Source organism: Neoarius graeffei, chromosome 18, assembly GCF_027579695.1.
Source record: "Neoarius graeffei isolate fNeoGra1 chromosome 18, fNeoGra1.pri, whole genome shotgun sequence".
Taxonomy (NCBI): Eukaryota; Metazoa; Chordata; class Actinopteri; order Siluriformes; family Ariidae; genus Neoarius; species Neoarius graeffei.
In genome coordinates, this window is record NC_083586.1 from 16,451,148 (window position 1) to 16,468,593 (window position 17,446).

General features: G+C 39.1%; 1 protein-coding gene across 1 annotated transcript; it reads left to right on the forward strand.

Annotated features, from left to right (window-relative positions):
• The first annotated feature begins 1,582 nt into the window (after positions 1-1,582).
• Positions 1,583-12,361, forward strand: LOC132866615 (macrophage mannose receptor 1-like). Its single transcript, XM_060899409.1, has 6 exons — positions 1,583-1,665; positions 8,295-8,336; positions 8,642-9,031; positions 9,184-9,525; positions 9,707-10,081; positions 11,801-12,361. Exons 2-5 carry the CDS (start codon positions 8,297-8,299, stop codon positions 10,078-10,080), a joined length of 1,146 nt encoding a protein of 381 aa, XP_060755392.1. The 5' UTR covers positions 1,583-1,665; positions 8,295-8,296; the 3' UTR covers position 10,081; positions 11,801-12,361.
• The last annotated feature ends 5,085 nt before the right edge of the window (positions 12,362-17,446 follow it).

The window sequence follows — 17,446 nt, forward strand, 5'->3', positions numbered from 1 at the left end:
TCTATGGGCGCTTACGTTTTTTTCAGGTTGCAAGACAAACTTACGGCCAACGCGCGTCTTTCTCCGTGAACAAAAAAAAAACGCAGCGATTTGGGAAACGGCAAAAATCACACGGCCAAAAAATCGTACGTCCGGTTGTGACCTAGGCTTAACCAAACCACAACACTCTCCGTTACATGCAAAAATAACCACACAGCCTTAGATTAATAAACTCACCCCATCAGAAAGAGAAACGGCGCCTTGCACACACCAATGCCTCTGATGGAATGTAATCCTAGAACGGTCCGTGTATCATCCGATCATTCAAGTATTCCATTCAATCTGGAAAACGAGGTTGCGTTTTTTTTTGCTAGAAATGGTGATCTCTGATGTAAATACCGAGTGTCTGTTTGCTTCGCGGTGTTTGCTCCTCTGCGCTCTGTTTAGCTTCCTCATTCCATAGTGAAATCACACGCCTGTATGCAGGTTAAGTAGCCATGCGCTCAACTCGGATCATGCAGCTGATTCGCGGAAAAAAAAAAACAAATGCTTAAATCTTCATGTGAATGGCCCATATGGTAATTTACCCACACCCCCCAGCAGGTTACAGTCCTGACAAAAATGAGACAATTTGCAACAAAAAATGTATGCTTTTCCAACAAAACAATCTATTATCTGAAATACTGATTGCATTCTTCAAGATCTCAACTTGCACATGATGGAAAAAAACAAAAATCACAAATTTCGAAAAAAAAATGCTTCTTTTGCGATTATCTCGGATTCGTTTCGGCCGACATGTGTCCCTGGATTCTGTGATCTGCCACATATAAGAGGCCCAGCAGCTCCATTCTGAGGTACATTGTTCAGTAAATTCACATTTAGAGGAACAGTCTGATGTACATTCACATTCTGCAATACTTTGCTACAAATGAAGATAAGCTGCATGTCATTAATTCAGCTCTCTCTGTTAAGCTGTGTTGTACATGCAAACACAAGTAAAAGAAGAAAAAAGACTGCATTCTGTAATAACTTTCACGCACATAGCTGTACTTTATGCAAACAAATTCCTCATGATACCTGAAATACACACATCGTATTCTGTACTTCTGATGAAAACTGTGGTCAGTTTCTGAAAGCACAGAGGACTGAAACACTGTCACACACCTGATCATGAGAATTTATCAGTTTCTAAGGCGATATGAGAAAGAGCTATGTGGAAATAGAAGACAGAAAAAAAAGAACAGAAAGAGACCTATACAGTACATCACCATCACATCATATTCACTGTATACAGTGTTTGATAAAATCATGAGTTTGCCAATATGAAGTTGATTCCTTGCAGTGGACAAATGAGAACATGCGTTTCAGGGGTTAATGGAGTTCATCACTGCTGAGATATTAAAGCAGTAAGGTCTCTGTCATCTGGTGCCAGCTTATGCAAAGGGTTTGGTGTTTCCTCTTCACCAGAACTGAGAGCCTGCATGTTATGGATGTTGTTGCTGATGGAAAATAAAGCCCTGAAGGCAAAGGGATGGGTGGGGTTGATGAAGGAGGACAGAGATATAATGACATATCTGTCCAGTTCAGGAGCAGAAGGTGAGAAGAAGACAAACGAACACACATTAACACACATCCTGGGAGGATTTGTATTCACTGCTCCAGCAAAGTCCATCAGAAACATTACAGGTATGGATATCTTATCATTTTTTTATGTGTGTATAGTTTAGTAAGAATCAAATAGTACCATTAATATCGATATAATATCAGAGGTACAATACTCTCTAACTATAACACATATCATAAGAAATAATGTGTAGTCTATACAAATAAGCGAAGTGTTGTTTGAAATCATTACGTTTCTTACCAAAATGGATCAGCTTATTTCAATTGCACGGCTTTTCTCGAGAGAGTTTGCGAAGAACAGCTGTTTTTGGGTTTTGTTTTCATGCCAGCATGAGTGGGTGTTGCGATTTTGTTTGAGTCCAAGCCTATCTGCACAATTTTGCTATTTCCATGGTCAGAAATGAAGGCATTGTAAGAGTGGACCATGGGGTGTGCCGTTCGATATTCACAGGCGCAGAGGCATCGGTAATTCTCATCCATAGATTGCAGAGTGTTTATCTTCACCCCTCTAATAAAAGTTCAGTCTTTCTCTGACTCTAACCATAATATTTAGATAAAACTCTCCAGGATTGGGATATAGAGACGTTTGTTTAAAAAAAAAATAGCTTTGCTCGAGATTGTGTGTTTTACTGTCACGTCAGGACCAGAATCAGCATCAGACTCAACTTCCCAGAACACACTGCAGCCTACAAACATGGCCTCCAGGAACATCTCGACCACGTCACATACTGCTCACCTCCACCTGGACTCGGTCACACACAGACAGGTTCACACACTCACATCAACTCTCGTTGAGGATTTTCAGAAGCCATACTCAATGTAAAGTACGCTCCAGTGTCTATTAGCTTGACATATCAAACCTTCATTTATCCCTTAAACCTTTATTTGTTTCTCTGGTTTTTGCCCTGTTTTGCTGATTGCTTCATTTTCCACCTGTTTTGCGGCTCATAAAATCATCAATGTTTTTGCTGAAGGCGACTAAAAACAGTCTTTAAACTGTAATAGACTTTTAGCTTATGTACTGAACTACAAGTGAACGAAATCTCAGTGAATTTGAATGAAGACTACATGAGTTTTGTTGTTGAATTTGAATGAAGACCACAACTTCCAAAGAAACTTCACTTTCTTACATAAAGCAGTGTATTAGCAGGGATGAGAGTTTTCCGCTTTTCTGCGGATTTCCGCTTTTTCTGAGTAAAAAAACGACCTTTTTATATTATGCCAAATCTGTTGAGAATTTTTTTTTAATTAATTTCGGGGGGTTGGGGTATGTTCCTTTATGCTGTTCAAACTTTATTAACTCCAACGATGTTTACACATTATTTGTAAGTTGCCATCTTTAGTCTCTTTTAATCTCGTTGAATATGATGTAAAATTTGTGTTATCTACAGTGTTATTGGTCAAAACATCGATGTCGAGACCATAATAGCCAATCAAAACAGTTTCGACAAAGACACCCACATCTGCTTTCTTTAATCAAAACTTGCACATGTTCGTGAGCTGCATATTAGGGCTGCACAATTAATCGAATTTAATCGAAAATCGCAATTTTGGCTGCCACGATTAAATTAAATGAAAATCGCGATTTATTTCCATTTAAAATGTGAGCTCTGCTGCATATCTGATCAAGCACTTTTTGACCAGTGCTCCGCCAAACCATTAGGAGGCGAACCGACGCATGTAAGGTTTCATTACTCTGCCTAAATAGCAAGCAAACCAAGTGCGCAGAGCTTCAGTGCAGCAGTATCCAGTGTTGCCAGATTGGGTGGTTTTAAGTGCATTTTGGCGGATTTGAACATATTTTGGGCTGGAAAACGTCAGCAGTGTCTGGCAACACTGGCGGTATCTTCTTCAAGGGGTGATAGAGTGAGAGTAGGTAACAGATTGAGAGTATTTAGCTCTGGAGGCAATGTTGTGACCTGCCTTCGCTCATGTTTAAAGCCAGAGCATGTTGATAGGCTGGTCTTTCTAGCTAAAAACTTGTAGGCCTCAGTATAATGCTATGTAATTGTTGCAATTGAGTTTTCAGTTCCTTCATCCTTTGGTAATTTCTTGGATAAATTTCATTTATTTGTCATTTGGAAATCAGAATTTCTCTTTTAAATTTCATTCTGCACTGAAAGCTGTTCATATTGTTTGTTTGAATATAGTGAAATAAAATTTAAGTGATTTCCCTAACATCAAGTATAATCGTGATTAATAATCGTGATTACAATTTTGATCAAGATAATCGTGATTATCATTTTTTCCATAATTGTGCAGCCCTACTGCATATCAAAAATACGCTCCTCTAATCAGCGTGTTTTCTCAAGATGTCGAATACTATTGACAAGCTAGATGAAGCGAAGGTACGTGAAATTGATGTTGGTATAAAAAACAAGTTTAGCAAAGCAAAAGGAAAGCAAGAGAGGAGTGTGAGAGAGAGCAGAAGAGAGCTAGGTTAGAGCATGTAAAAACACAGGAGGTGCTGGCTAATGAAAGAAAAAGGAAAAAAGAGAGGACTGATAAGCTTTTGGCTTTGGCCATGAAGCTGAAGTCTAAATGATCAAATGAAAATTTGTTTCAAAAATAACTGGGAACAGTAAATAACTTTTAACTGTAAAAAGTGTAAATAGACATTTTCCTTTTGAAGAAAACATACAAGTGATGTGGACAATAAGAAAGACAGTCCCCATAAAATATGCATTTGTTTGATTCAATACATTGAATATATGATCATTTGAATTATAGCTGACAGTGTTGATAACGATATAACTTTAAAGTTTAAATAGACATTGTGAAGAAATCATATACAAGTAATGTGGACATTAGGAGAAGGTTAGTTTACATAAGATATTAATGTTTTTATTTAATTCAATATATTGAATGTATGAAAATTTGAATTATTAATGGAACTGTAAATAACTATGAATTTTAATTGACATTTTTTAGAAAAACAAGTGATGTTGACAATGTGTAATAACCAGTCCCTATAAAATGTAAATATTATTTTGAATTAATGCAATACATATATTGATTTTGATACATATTGTTCTATATAATAGTGTTTTTATTTCAATAAGTATTAAAATAGGCATCAGGTGTTTTAATTAACTACAGCTCAGATTGCAGGAAATAGGGTGTGTAAGGTCTCATTTTCAAAAAAAAAAAATTCCCCGGGGGGTGTCCCCCTGGACCCCCCTTATTACAGATTTTCTGCTTTTTTCATCAGGACCCGCTCTCATCCCTGATTAGGTGGGTCAGGATCTCAAAAATTAAGGTTATGACAATAAATCCTTATTTTTATTCTACAGGCCACAACTTTTGTCTGAATTTCAGTGAAAAACAAACGACACAATTATGTTGATGATTGCAAGTTTCAAATGACCAGTGTTTTATTTCTCAACTTATAAACTTGATCTTGGTGTCATTTTAAAGGGTTTTTCAAGCTCTTTCTGTCTGTTTTAGTGTTTAACCATATCAGAAGTTCTGCTCAGCTGTGACTGCTTTAATACAAACCTGAAGTGAGAATATGTGGTGTTTTGGAAACATGGACTTCATATGAATGTAATTTTAGTGCGTCTCCTTGTTTTACTGAAAGGTCTCCAAAGCACGATTATAACAGTAAAGATTTTTGGTACGATTTAAAGATGTTTTATCATTGACTGACTGTGCAGAGCTGGAAAGACTTTTTTTTTTTATTTATTTTTTCATTTATTTTCCATTTCAGTTGTTTTGCTCGATCATAGTCAGCATGATTACTATGGTATGGTATATGGTTACTATGGATACCGTTCAGTCTCAGTGTTGTTGTCCTTAGTGACTCTGAACAGTCTGAGAGCCTCAGAAACATGTTACAATTATACAGCAGGCTGCACCCATGGTGTCTGACAGTCTTTCTGACGCAGCCTGCACAAACTCACACACTTCAGTTTTTGAACATGTGAGGAACAAATAACTAATAAAAGTATGTCTTTTTAATAAAAAATCCTATATGGAGAAAAAATAATTAGTGTGATTGCTGCACAAAGCAGCATTAAGCATGTCAACTAAAAGCACTTCAACTCAATGGCCGGCAGCACGGTGGTGTAGTGGTTAGCGCTGTCGCCTCACAGCAAGAAGGTCCTGGGTTTGAGCCCCGGGGCCGGCGAGGGCCTTTCTGTGCGGAGTTTGCATGTTCTCCCCGTGTCCGCGTGGGTTTCCTCCGGGTGCTCCGGTTTCCCCCACAGTCCAAAGACATGCAGGTTAGGTTAACTGGTGACTCTAAATTGACCGTAGGTGTGAATGTGAGTGTGAATGGTTGTCTGTGTCTATGTGTCAGCCCTGTGATGACCTGGCGACTTGTCCAGGGTGTACCCCGCCTTTCGCCCGTAGTCAGCTAGGATAGGCTCCAGCTTGCCTGCGACCCTGTAGAAGGATAAAGCGGCTAGAGATAATGAGATGAGATGAGATGAATGAACTCAATGGCCACTTTTATTAGGAATGTGTGTGCTCACGCATATACACACACCACATTAACCGTTAACATATTAGCCTTAGCATGTTAGCATGCTAACAGTTAGCATATTAACAGATAGCATATTAGCCATAATAAGTTTGCCTTAACATATTAGCATGCTACCTGTTAGCATGCTAGCCATTAACATAGTAACTGTTAACATGCTAACAGTTAACATGTTAATCTCATCTCATTATCTCTAGCTGCTTTATCCTGTTCATGCTAGCTTTTAACATGATGGATGTTAGCATGTTAGCCGTTTGCATATTAGCATACTAGCTGTTAACATGCTAGCAGGTAGTATTCCAACATGCTAGCAGTTTGCATCTTAGGCTACATCCACACGACAATGGCAACGAGATGTTATTTAAAAATATATCGCATCCAAATGGGCAACAATCAGTAAAATATCAGGTCCATATGGCAACGCAATGCTTGCTGAAAACGATGCAATACACATGCCACACCTCTAGGGGCGCTGTAAGACGGTCCCTTCGGAGACACCAGAACAATAGAAGAAGTAAGGACGCATGCGCATAAAATATTATGCGCGAGACTTCATATTAGCCACAAAGTCAGGAAAATCTGCTTGTAAAATTACATTATAATGACCAAATACAATGAAAAGTATTTTTCCAGTCTCACCTGTGAAAGGTAATCCCATGTGATCTCGTTTGGACAGCAAACCTGTTGGTAAAGTTAAATGCAGCTAATCTTTATTCTCCACTTTGACCTCTCCAAAATGGCGGCGAGGATGACTTATGATTCTACGCGGAAGGCGGCGTCTTTAATGGTCCGGAATAAATTGAATGATACACGTTGATGGATTAATTTGCTGTTTCTCACCTGTGAAAGGTAATCCCATATGATCTCGTTTGGACGGTAAACCTGTTGGTACAGTTAAACGCAGCTAATCTTTATTCTCCGCTTTGACCTCTCCAATATGGCGGCGAGGATGACGTATGATTCTATGCGGAAGGCAGCGTCTTTAATGGTCCGGAATAAATTGGATTAATTTGCTCCTCTACGCCCTTTTTGAGGAATGTATTGTCGGACTTAAATCAACATCTGAAGAGGTGAGATCGCTCCTTTTTTCCCCTATTTTTGCTGGCGGGATTGCACCATTACACAAATATTCACAGTGAAAATATTTTGTAAGCGCGTTTCATGAACCAAGTTATAGGATTTGTTGACAACTCGCATCGCAATGAGAAGATCATTGGCACTACTGGTGTTAAGAATCAGACCATTTCATAAATGAATATTTTGCTGTAGAGCTGCAGTGTTTGTACAATTGCATGTTTTTGCTTCACTGTCACTATTCTGCTTCTTGCATTACTACTGTGAACGAACACTGAACATAATAATAATAATATCCAAGCTCGTGTTTCACTCTCACTAGTGCTCTGTAAGGCTTTTTCCTGGTGATATTCGTTACACTTCTACCCGGCGTGAAGCACTCACAGTCATGTGGTTGTGACGTCATCGTAAACAAATCCGTTCTACTCATCCAAACGACTTCACAACGGCAACGTTGCCAGATCTTTCCACTCTGGAACCCGTTCTCAAAAAGATTGCGTTTTGGGCACTCAAAAGGCCGGTGCTGTGTGGACGCCAGGCCTAAACGATAAGCAATTGTATCGGAGTCACCTGAATCCGTTGCCGTGTGGACAGGGCCTTAGTATTCTCACATTAGCATGTTACCAATTAACATGTTAGCATGCTAGATGTTAATGCTTTGCTGCATTGGTGCAATGATGCTGTGAGCTCAGCCATTTAAAGCATAGATTTTAGACTGTGAGGTCTCGTGTCTGATCCAGTTTCTGTTGGTGACCCTCTGCTACAGCTGAGCAAACACACTTTGCATTTTCTCTGTAGAAATGCAGTCTAGTTTGAATACTTCAATCTTTGCTTTTTCTCAACCCCCCAAATATCTCCAGCAATCATGGAAGCACCCTGAGTTTTTTTTTTTTAAGTCAGACAAGGAGAAAAGTGGCTTTTGTATGGATATTTAATGAATAATCATGCAGAAATAATTGCGTTAAAATGAAATGCATACATTTTGATTTTTTTCAAAATAAATTGATGAGCTTTTCACATCAACTCACTAATTTTTATTGACATTGTTGGTGTGAGTGATGTTTCATGTGTCTTAATTTAATACGTAATAATGATTTACACATGTAACTACATTTATTTACTTACTTACTTACAGGCATGAATCCTGAATGGGTTTTTGTTCTCCTATTCTTCTCAGGTCAGTGTTGTGTGCACTATAAACAGTGTGTGTTTGTGTGTTTACCGTATTAGAGAATCACTACTGACAGTCTGGTTTCCTTTAGTTCTTAAGACAATGTTGTGCATAAAGCTGTTGAATCACATACCAACACTGTGTGTTTCATCTAGATCCAATTATATTCATGTGTGATTATGATTTAATGTGTGTTTTATTTATGAGAATCGAAATGCACGTTTCTGGCATTTGTGCTTTTGTTCTTTCATGATACACCATCAGTAATGTTAATTTTTTTAAATATTATATCCATTTTATGTTGTACACAGTAGTGTGTGGTATCGGGGCAGATGTTCCTCACCGCTATCACTTTGTGAATGAGAATAAAACCTGGAGTGAAGCTCAGACTTACTGCAGAGAGAAATACACTGATTTGGCCTCCATCAACAACATGGAAGAGATGATGAAGCTGAATCACACACTGAAGAAGGAAACTCCAAAGCAAGCTTGGATCGGTCTACAGAGAGAGGGCACTGGGAAATGGCAGTGGTCTCTGGCAAACCAAACTTTCTACAGAGATGGAGACACTTACAGAAACTGGGAGAATGGACAACCAAACAACGCAGGGGGAAATCAGTTCTGTGTTTGCATGAACAAAAACAGCAACAAGTGGAATGATCGCAACTGTAGCGAGACATTTCTTTTTGTGTGTTATGAAGGTAAGAACTTTCAAATAGATGTGAATGAAGGGGGGGATCAATGGCTTTACAGTAATATATATTTTTTTGATTTCCTTTCCTTGTTATTTTTCATCTGATGGCAGAAAAGGCAGAAATCTGATTATTCATGATGTAAATTAAATGTCTTTCAGAAAATAACACAAACACTGATAGATACATATTGATTAATGAGAAAAAGACCTGGCATGATGCTCAGACCTACTGCCGAGAGAAACACACCGACCTGGTCAGTGTGAGGAACCAAACTGAGAATGAGGAGATCAGGGGAAAGATTCAAAGTTCAGGAAATCTTATTTGGATTGGTCTGTTTCATAACTCCTGGAAATGGTCAGATCAGAGTAATTCCTCATTCAGATACTGGAGCTCTAACAAACCCAGTGGAGGTTTGAACTGTGCTGCAGTGTCTGTGTCTGAGCCACACGACTGGAGTGATGTGAGCTGCACAGAAAAACTCCCATTCATCTGTCATGAGAGTGAGTTACATTACACTTATTCAACATGTCTATTTATCTATTAGGACACAGGATGAACTGAAACCTTTTTAGGGATGTTAAATATATATAAAACACTGACTGAAGAATTTCACACTGTATATTATCGACTGTGAAGATGTTGGAATGCATATTTTTATTATGATTTTTTTTTCTTCCCTAGAATTTCCAGAAAATCTCATCCTGGTTAAGCAGAATCTGACCTGGAAAAAAGCTCTGAGATACTGCAGAAACCATCATCATGACCTGGTCTCAGTGCACACTGAAGAGACGCAGCACTGGGTGAAGGAAGTGGCTCAAAACGCCTCCACTGAACACGTGTGGCTCGGCCTGCGTCACACCTGCGCTCTGGGCTTCTGGTACTGGGTGACTGGAGAGATGATCTGCTACCAGGACTGGGCTCCGGGGAATGGGACAGGGTTCGAAGACTGCAGCCATGAGGAGAGAACCGGAGCAGTGCAGTCTGGAGGAGAGCAGCAGTGGATCAGCCTGCCTCAGAGCGACACACTCAACTTCATCTGCTCGACGACGTATTAAGGTTAGTCTCAGTGTGCTGTTTGTTGTTGTTATTGATGATGTCATGGACATTTTCGACATGATATACAACCCCGATTCCAAAAAAGTTGGGACAAAGTACAAATTGTAAATAAAAACAGAATGCAATGATGTGGAAGTTTCAAAATTCCATATTTTATTCAGAATAGAACATAGATGACATATCAAATGTTTAAACTGAGAAAATGTATCATTTAAAGAGAAAAATTAGGTGATTTTAAATTTCATGACAACAACACATCTCAAAAAAGTTGGGACAAGGCCATGTTTACCACTGTGAGACATCCCCTTTTCTCTTTACAACAGTCTGTAAACGTCTGGGGACTGAGGAGACAAGTTGCTCAAGTTTAGGGATAGGAATGTTAACCCGTTCTTGTCTAATGTAGGATTCTAGTTGCTCAACTGTCTTAGGTCTTTTTTGTCGTATCTTCCGTTTTATGATGCGCCAAATGTTTTCTATGGGTGAAAGACTTGGACTGCAGGCTGGCCAGTTCAGTACCCGGACCCTTCTTCTACGCAGCCATGATGCTGTAATTGATGCAGTATGTGGTTTGAATTGTCATGTTGGAAAATGCAAGGTCTTCCCTGAAAGAAACGTCGTCTGGATGGGAGCATATGTTGCTCTAGAACCTGGATATACCTTTCAGCATTGATGGTGTCTTTGCAGATGTGTAAGCTGCCCGTGCCACATGCACTAATGCAACCCCATACCATCAGAGATGCAGGCTTCTGAACTGAGCGCTGATAACAACTTGGGTCGTCCTTCTCCTCTTTAGTCCGAATGACACGGCGTCCCTGATTTCCATAAAGAACTTCAAATTTTGATTCATCTGACCACAGAACAGTTTTCCACTTTGCCACAGTCCATTTTAAATGAGCCTTGGCCCAGAGAAGACGTCTGCGCTTCTGGATCATGTTTACATACGGCTTCTTCTTTGAACTATAGAGTTTTAGCTGGCAACGGTGGATGGCACGGTGAATTGTGTTCACAGATAATGTTCTCTGGAAATATTCCTGAACCCATTTTGTGATTTCCAATACAGAAGCATGCCTGTATGTGATGCAGTGCCATCTAAGGGCCCGAAGATCACGGGCACGCAGTATGGTTTTCCGGCCTTGACCCTTACGCACAGAGATTCTTCCAGATTCTCTGAATCTTTTGATGATATTAAGCACTGTTGATGATGATATGTTCAAACTCTTTGCAATTTTACACTGTCGAACTCCTTTCAGATATTGCTCCACTATTTGTCGGTGCAGAATTAAGGGGACTGGTGATCCTCTTCCCATCTTTACTTCTAAGAGCCGCTGCCACTCCAAGATGCTCTTTTTATACCCAGTCATGTTAATGATCTATTGCCAATTGACCTAATGAGTTGCAATTTGGTCTTCCAGCTGTTCCTTTTTTTGTACCTTTAACTTTTCCAGCCTCTTATTGCCCCTGTCCCAACTTTTTTGAGATGTGTTGCTGTCATAAAATTTCAAATGAGCCAATATTTGGCATGAAATTTCAAAATGTCTCACTTTCGAAATTTGATATGTTGTCTATGTTCTATTGTGAATACAATATCAGTTTTTGAGATTTGTGAATTATTGCATTCCATTTTTATTCATGATTTGTACTTTGTCCCAACTTTTTTGGAATCGGGGTTGTATTTGATCTAACACATTTATAATACCCTGTATATGTTCACACATGAAGGCTGAAGACAATCTGTGGCTCTCATCATTTGTGTGCAGCATCAGCGAATCCTCATCTCCTTTTCCCATACAGCTTTTAAAATAATCTCTTCTTTTTATCAAAATCTTTAGTCCTGTATGTAATCTTTATGGCACACTTACTCCTTTCATATTTTCCAAGCATGATGTTCTTCATGCAGATGATACTCATTCTGATAATGTTTTCCATCGTAATATCGGGTTTTTAGGGGAATCAAGGTGAAGGCATTTACTTGTATTGCACTACAGTCTATTTGATGTATATGTTTCTTTTATTATGTTTTCTGGATAATTAAAGTCGAAGCAGCTACGTAATATTTCAGCTTAAACACCATAAAGCCATAAATACAGGATGCTTGTTACAACTAAATACCTTGATGAGAGATTTTTCTGCTGGAAGAAAGCTATGCAGTTTGTTATTGACTGGATGATTCTCCGCTGTTATTCATTCACCTCAAAAAGTCTATGTTTTATATATGAACAGATGAATGTGTGCCTTTAAAACTGTATTTTTAATCAGGGCTTGTTGGACTTTCTCTATACCTGTCAGATCATTTAATTTTTTTAACATTAAAATATTGAGTGTTGTGTCTTTTTGGAATGAATTTCTCAAATAAAATTAATTTCAAGTATTCTGTTGGGGGTTTGTTTTTATTTTTTAATTTAATATTTATAAGTACCTGTCTACACCTGTTTAAATTTTCTGTAAATACTGCAAACACTGTTATAAACAGTTCGGATTAGGGTTAAGGAAATAATGGTAGTGTTGGTTATGATTTATAAATGAGATTATTTCTACTAGTTAGAATTCCTCATAGTTTCTTTTGGCCTCCAACACCAAATAACATCTAAATCCACTGAATCAGCCGTCATATTTGGAGAGTGGAAGGTGTTTGTCCTCAGAGCTGGTTGTTTTATTGTAGCACCAATCGTAGAACCTTGTTGGCGTGAGACAGCCAATCAATTGCTGAAACTTTCTGTTCCTACTTGAAAGAGTGCGTTCCAATCTGTGCAATACAACTAGCTGAACTTTTCTCCAGACTACTGGGCCGAATGAAGCATTAATCCCAACACCAGTGCTAAAGCAGCATGTGCATAAAAAATCCATCCTGAACCAATTACAGCAGATTTATACCCGTTTATAAACAATGGCATCTTCAGTTGTGTGAAAAGATTTTATTTGAGAATTATTTTCATTGGTTAACTGGTTTAAAATTCTTTCACTGACATATTAGCCTGTTTTCAGTTTAGCTATTGGTTTCCTACATTACCCATAATGCCATTTGACTCCATGCTGTACACACCGAGCACAGGTTGTGATGCATCTACAGCACAGATGCCAAAGTCAAAACCTTGTGATATGTTGTCTCTGTAATTTTGCAAAAAATAATCCAGCCTGGGAACTCACACTTGTCTTTGAGTCACGATGTCCCTTACGAGCCCATACAGGAAGTCAAATCGGAATGGATTTCTCTGAAAACTACATACTTACTTGCAATTACTCAGCACTACAGGAACCGAGAACGATCATAATTGTTAGAACGCCATTTTCAGGGACTTTTTTGGCTCCTACTTCAGGGTAGGTTCTCTTCCAGCACAAGAGGAACCATGAGAGATGTAAGTGTATGTTGACTGGTCAAACACGAGCCAGTGCAGCACAGGCAAACACCATTTTTAAAAATCTGTGTTAAAACAATTAGCCTTGTAAACAACAGCTCTTAATGTTAGCATTAAAAACGGAAAAATACAGACAAATGGACCAAAAGTGAAGTCCAGGCTTTATTGAGTGTACAGTATATACGACAGAGGAATTACAGCATGATTGACACTTCTCAACAAAATATAAAAATCTCCTCTACTCTTTCCTTCTCACATCAATCTCGCAAGCCGGATTACATCACTTCAGTGTTCGTACTGGTGGTGTGAATGCAAACAGAAAAAAACCCTTGAAGGTATGTACAGTTCTCAGGGAGCTTTCCAGCGTTTTAGTTTCTGGAACTGCCTCGAGTTCCATGACAGGGGAACTGCCTGAACCATCCATCCTGAGTAGTTCCCCGTCACATGGAACAAACACCGAATGACAGGAACTCAGTGAAAGGATTCCAAGAAATGACGGTTGTTCATCATGACGGTATTTTATAACAAAAATACTGGTGAAAAGACGATGGCAACTATGGAAAGATCTTGACGTGCGCATGTTCACATGATGGCTACACACATCCATGTTACATTCAAAAACATACAAAAGCACCAAAATAATAAAGCCAGCCCAGAGGGAACTTTTGCTGCTCAAAGCTTGTTCTTCTACAGCTTGGGAGACAAAATTGAGCTTCTCATTTTAGTTTCTATTCTGTATGATCCTTTTCTGATTTTTTTCTCCTAAAATTCACAAGGAGAAATAGGTGAGAGAGGATAATTAGCAACAGGAGTCATACTTGAGACTTCACGGAGATGCCTTGCTAAACTCGACTCAGTGTTATTAATGGCTCATTTTTTTCCTCCTTAGGAAAAGAAAATGAGCAGTACTAGAGTTATGAAGAAATATGTGAGTCTACATGCACAAACGTGCGCACACACACGCCAGTGGCGAACTGTTACTATTAGAGCTGGGACTTCAGCTCAGCCAAAACTTAGCCAGACACACCAAAAAAGTAACAGGGCAAGGGATTAGCGGCAGGGTGCCAGGTAGCTCCGTTGTGTGTAGTTGTCCATGTTGATTTTAAAAATCACTAAGCAAATTACATCGGGAAATGAATACTTAAACCTGAGTGAAAAATACTGGGGAGAGTGTGTGTAACACACTGTAACCACTCAGCTACTCTAATAATAACTAGAAGTCTTTGTGTGGCTAATAGATGATGCAGAGGAGGTGAAGAGTTGATCTGTTAGCATTTATTCTGGAAAACAATGAATGACAGGGCGATCAACACACAGAGACAGGAAAGAATTCTGCCATCCCTACAGCATAATACACCAGTTAGCACCCAGCCAAATTGTTACTCAGATAAACACTCCACTTTTCACATGGAATTTTATGACACCAGTTTACATATTTGATCCGATACAAACAGCAGATGTGTGTCAAAACATTCTTACATCAAACAATAAACATCATATCTTGGGGGAAAAATAAATATTGTATTCATGAATATTGTCCATGCAGGATTCACGAAGCCAGTTTACCCCTTTCCAGACACCCCAAGCACGATAATGTCCACAGGTGTATTACACTAATTAACGCCCCATCAGAAACAATAATGGAATCATTAACAGAACCCAACAAATTAACATTTTACAATAGAGCGATTTGGGGAAGTTCACAAAAAAAAAAACCCGAAAACTTTATTCATATGAAATTATGACATTGCTACATGTGCGTGGAAGAAGAGTCTGGAGGCAGAAATCTTAGTTTCTCGGTTGTTAGCCTGTGCTACTTGCTCTCAATACCACTGGCTTGATTGATTTATTAGCATTTGCTAACACTACTGATGAACGCTACACTGGCTGAAAGGTGACTTCACTGCCATGCTGACTCGCGGTTAAGCTCGTGTTGGCCTTTCAGAAGGGCCAAGGGCAATGAATTTTTTATCCTTCTCACAATAAATTAAAATCTGATTGGTTAATTCATCTGTCACTTCCCACATAAACATGCACTGCCCTGGCCTTCTGTCCCAGCAATGAACTCACTGATGAGTGAGCTGGCTCTAAACTCTTCTCAGCCGAGAAACAACAAACAAAAAATCTCATTGGATACCTCAATTTTGATGTTTTCAGGACAATAACCCTTTAGTTTCTACAACCCCAATTCCAAAAAAGTTGGGACAAAGTACAAATTGTAAATTAAAGCCGCTAGCAGCCTTGACAGGCCCTCACACGTGTGGTTCCGCAACCCAGGACATTCCGCCACCCAACAAAACAGTCACATGTCATATATTCATCAAATATTCAAAGGTGATGTGCATGTTGCAAATGCCATGACTGCTTGACGGATGAGAGATAGACAGACAAAGACTGTGTGTGTGTGTGTGTTTCTGTGGTGTGAAAATGTACATTTATATATTTACAAAACTATACATGTCTCCTCCTTATCTCTATCTCACGCTGTAATCTTAAGTCATCTTAGCTTTCCTGTGTCTGCAGTGTTTGTGTGTCTGTTTGTCAGAGGGAGAGAGCGAAGGTGTGTGTGTGAAAGAGAGTGTGCTCATAGATGTTGCGTGTGCATGTGAGTGCGTACTTGTGAGAGTGTGTGTGTGTGTGTGTGTGTGTGTGTGTGTGTGTGTGTGTGTGTGTGTGTGTGCATAAATATGCATATGACTGAGTATGAGTGTGCACAGAATTGTATATGTTGTATCATCATGATATCCAATATTTTGTAAAGTTACAATATGTGATATGTGATTGTAATGCAGTTTAATGAGGTGTAGTGTTTTGTTTTCACCACAGTGGGTTACAAGTCACAAGCCTGCAACTCATGTTGTGACACCACATTTTGTTTAGGACATGCCCAGGTGTGTTATGTTTGTAAAGAGATGAAAAGAGTTTGGAGTTCTCCCCACCGCTACTAGAGAAAGTGTAAGATCGTGATTGTTAATAAAGATGCCATAATGGCGAAAGAGTATCAGAATCAGAATCATATTACAAGATATCAAATTCAACATTCAGCAATATCTTGGCATCATGTTTGCCAAGTTTGACATGGATCTGATTAACCGTCTAGGAGGAGTATGTTAAAAATGACCATGTGTCCAAACGCATATAAGCCTAATTACCTCATGCCCTGTTGGGCGTGGCTAATGAATAGGGGGCGCTATGAAGTCCCTGGACCATGATTGCCATTTCAACATGTTACAACATATCAAAAATCCCTTCGCAATTCAACTTCAGCAATATCTTGGCATCATGGTTGCCAAGTTTGACATGAATCTGATGAACCATCTAGGAGGAGTACGTTAAAAATGACCATGTGTCATCATCACTCCAAATGACCTGATGGCATCATCACTCCAAAGTTCTACCCTAATAAAAACGGAATGCAATGATGTGGAAGTTTCAAAATTCCATATTTTATTCAGAATAGAACATAGATGACATATCAAATGTTTAAACTGAGAAAATGTATCATTTAAAGAGAAAAATTAGGTGATTTTAAATTTCATGACAACAACACATCTCAAAAAAGTTGGGACAACGCCATGTTTACCACTGTGAGACATCCCCTTTTCTCTTTACAACAGTCTGTAAACGTCTGGGGACTGAGGAGACAAGTTGCTCAAGTTTAGGGATAGGAATGTTAACCCATTCTTGTCTAATGTAGGATTCTAGTTGCTCAACTGTCTTAGGTCTTTTTTGTCGTATCTTCCGTTTTATGATGCGCCAAATGTTTTCTATGGGTGAAAGATCCAGACTGCAGGCTGGCCAGTTCAGTACCCGGACCCTTCTTCTACGCAGCCATGATGCTGTAATTGATGCAGTATGTGGTTTGGCATTGTCTTGTTGGAAAATGCAAGGTCTTCCCTGAAAGAGACGTCGTCTGGATGGGAACATATGTTGCTCTAGAACCTGGATATACCTTTCAGCATTGATGGTGTCTTTCCAGATGTGTAAGCTGCCCATGCCACACGCACTAATG

Coding starts and splice junctions, on each gene's coding strand:
- LOC132866615 (XM_060899409.1), top strand. CDS start 8,297: ATGAATCCTGAATGGGTTTTTGTTCTCCTATTCTTCTCAG. Junction 9,032..9,183: donor TCTTTTTGTGTGTTATGAAG/GTAAGAACTTTC, acceptor AATGTCTTTCAG/AAAATAACACAAACACTGAT. Junction 9,526..9,706: donor CCCATTCATCTGTCATGAGA/GTGAGTTACATT, acceptor TTTCTTCCCTAG/AATTTCCAGAAAATCTCATC.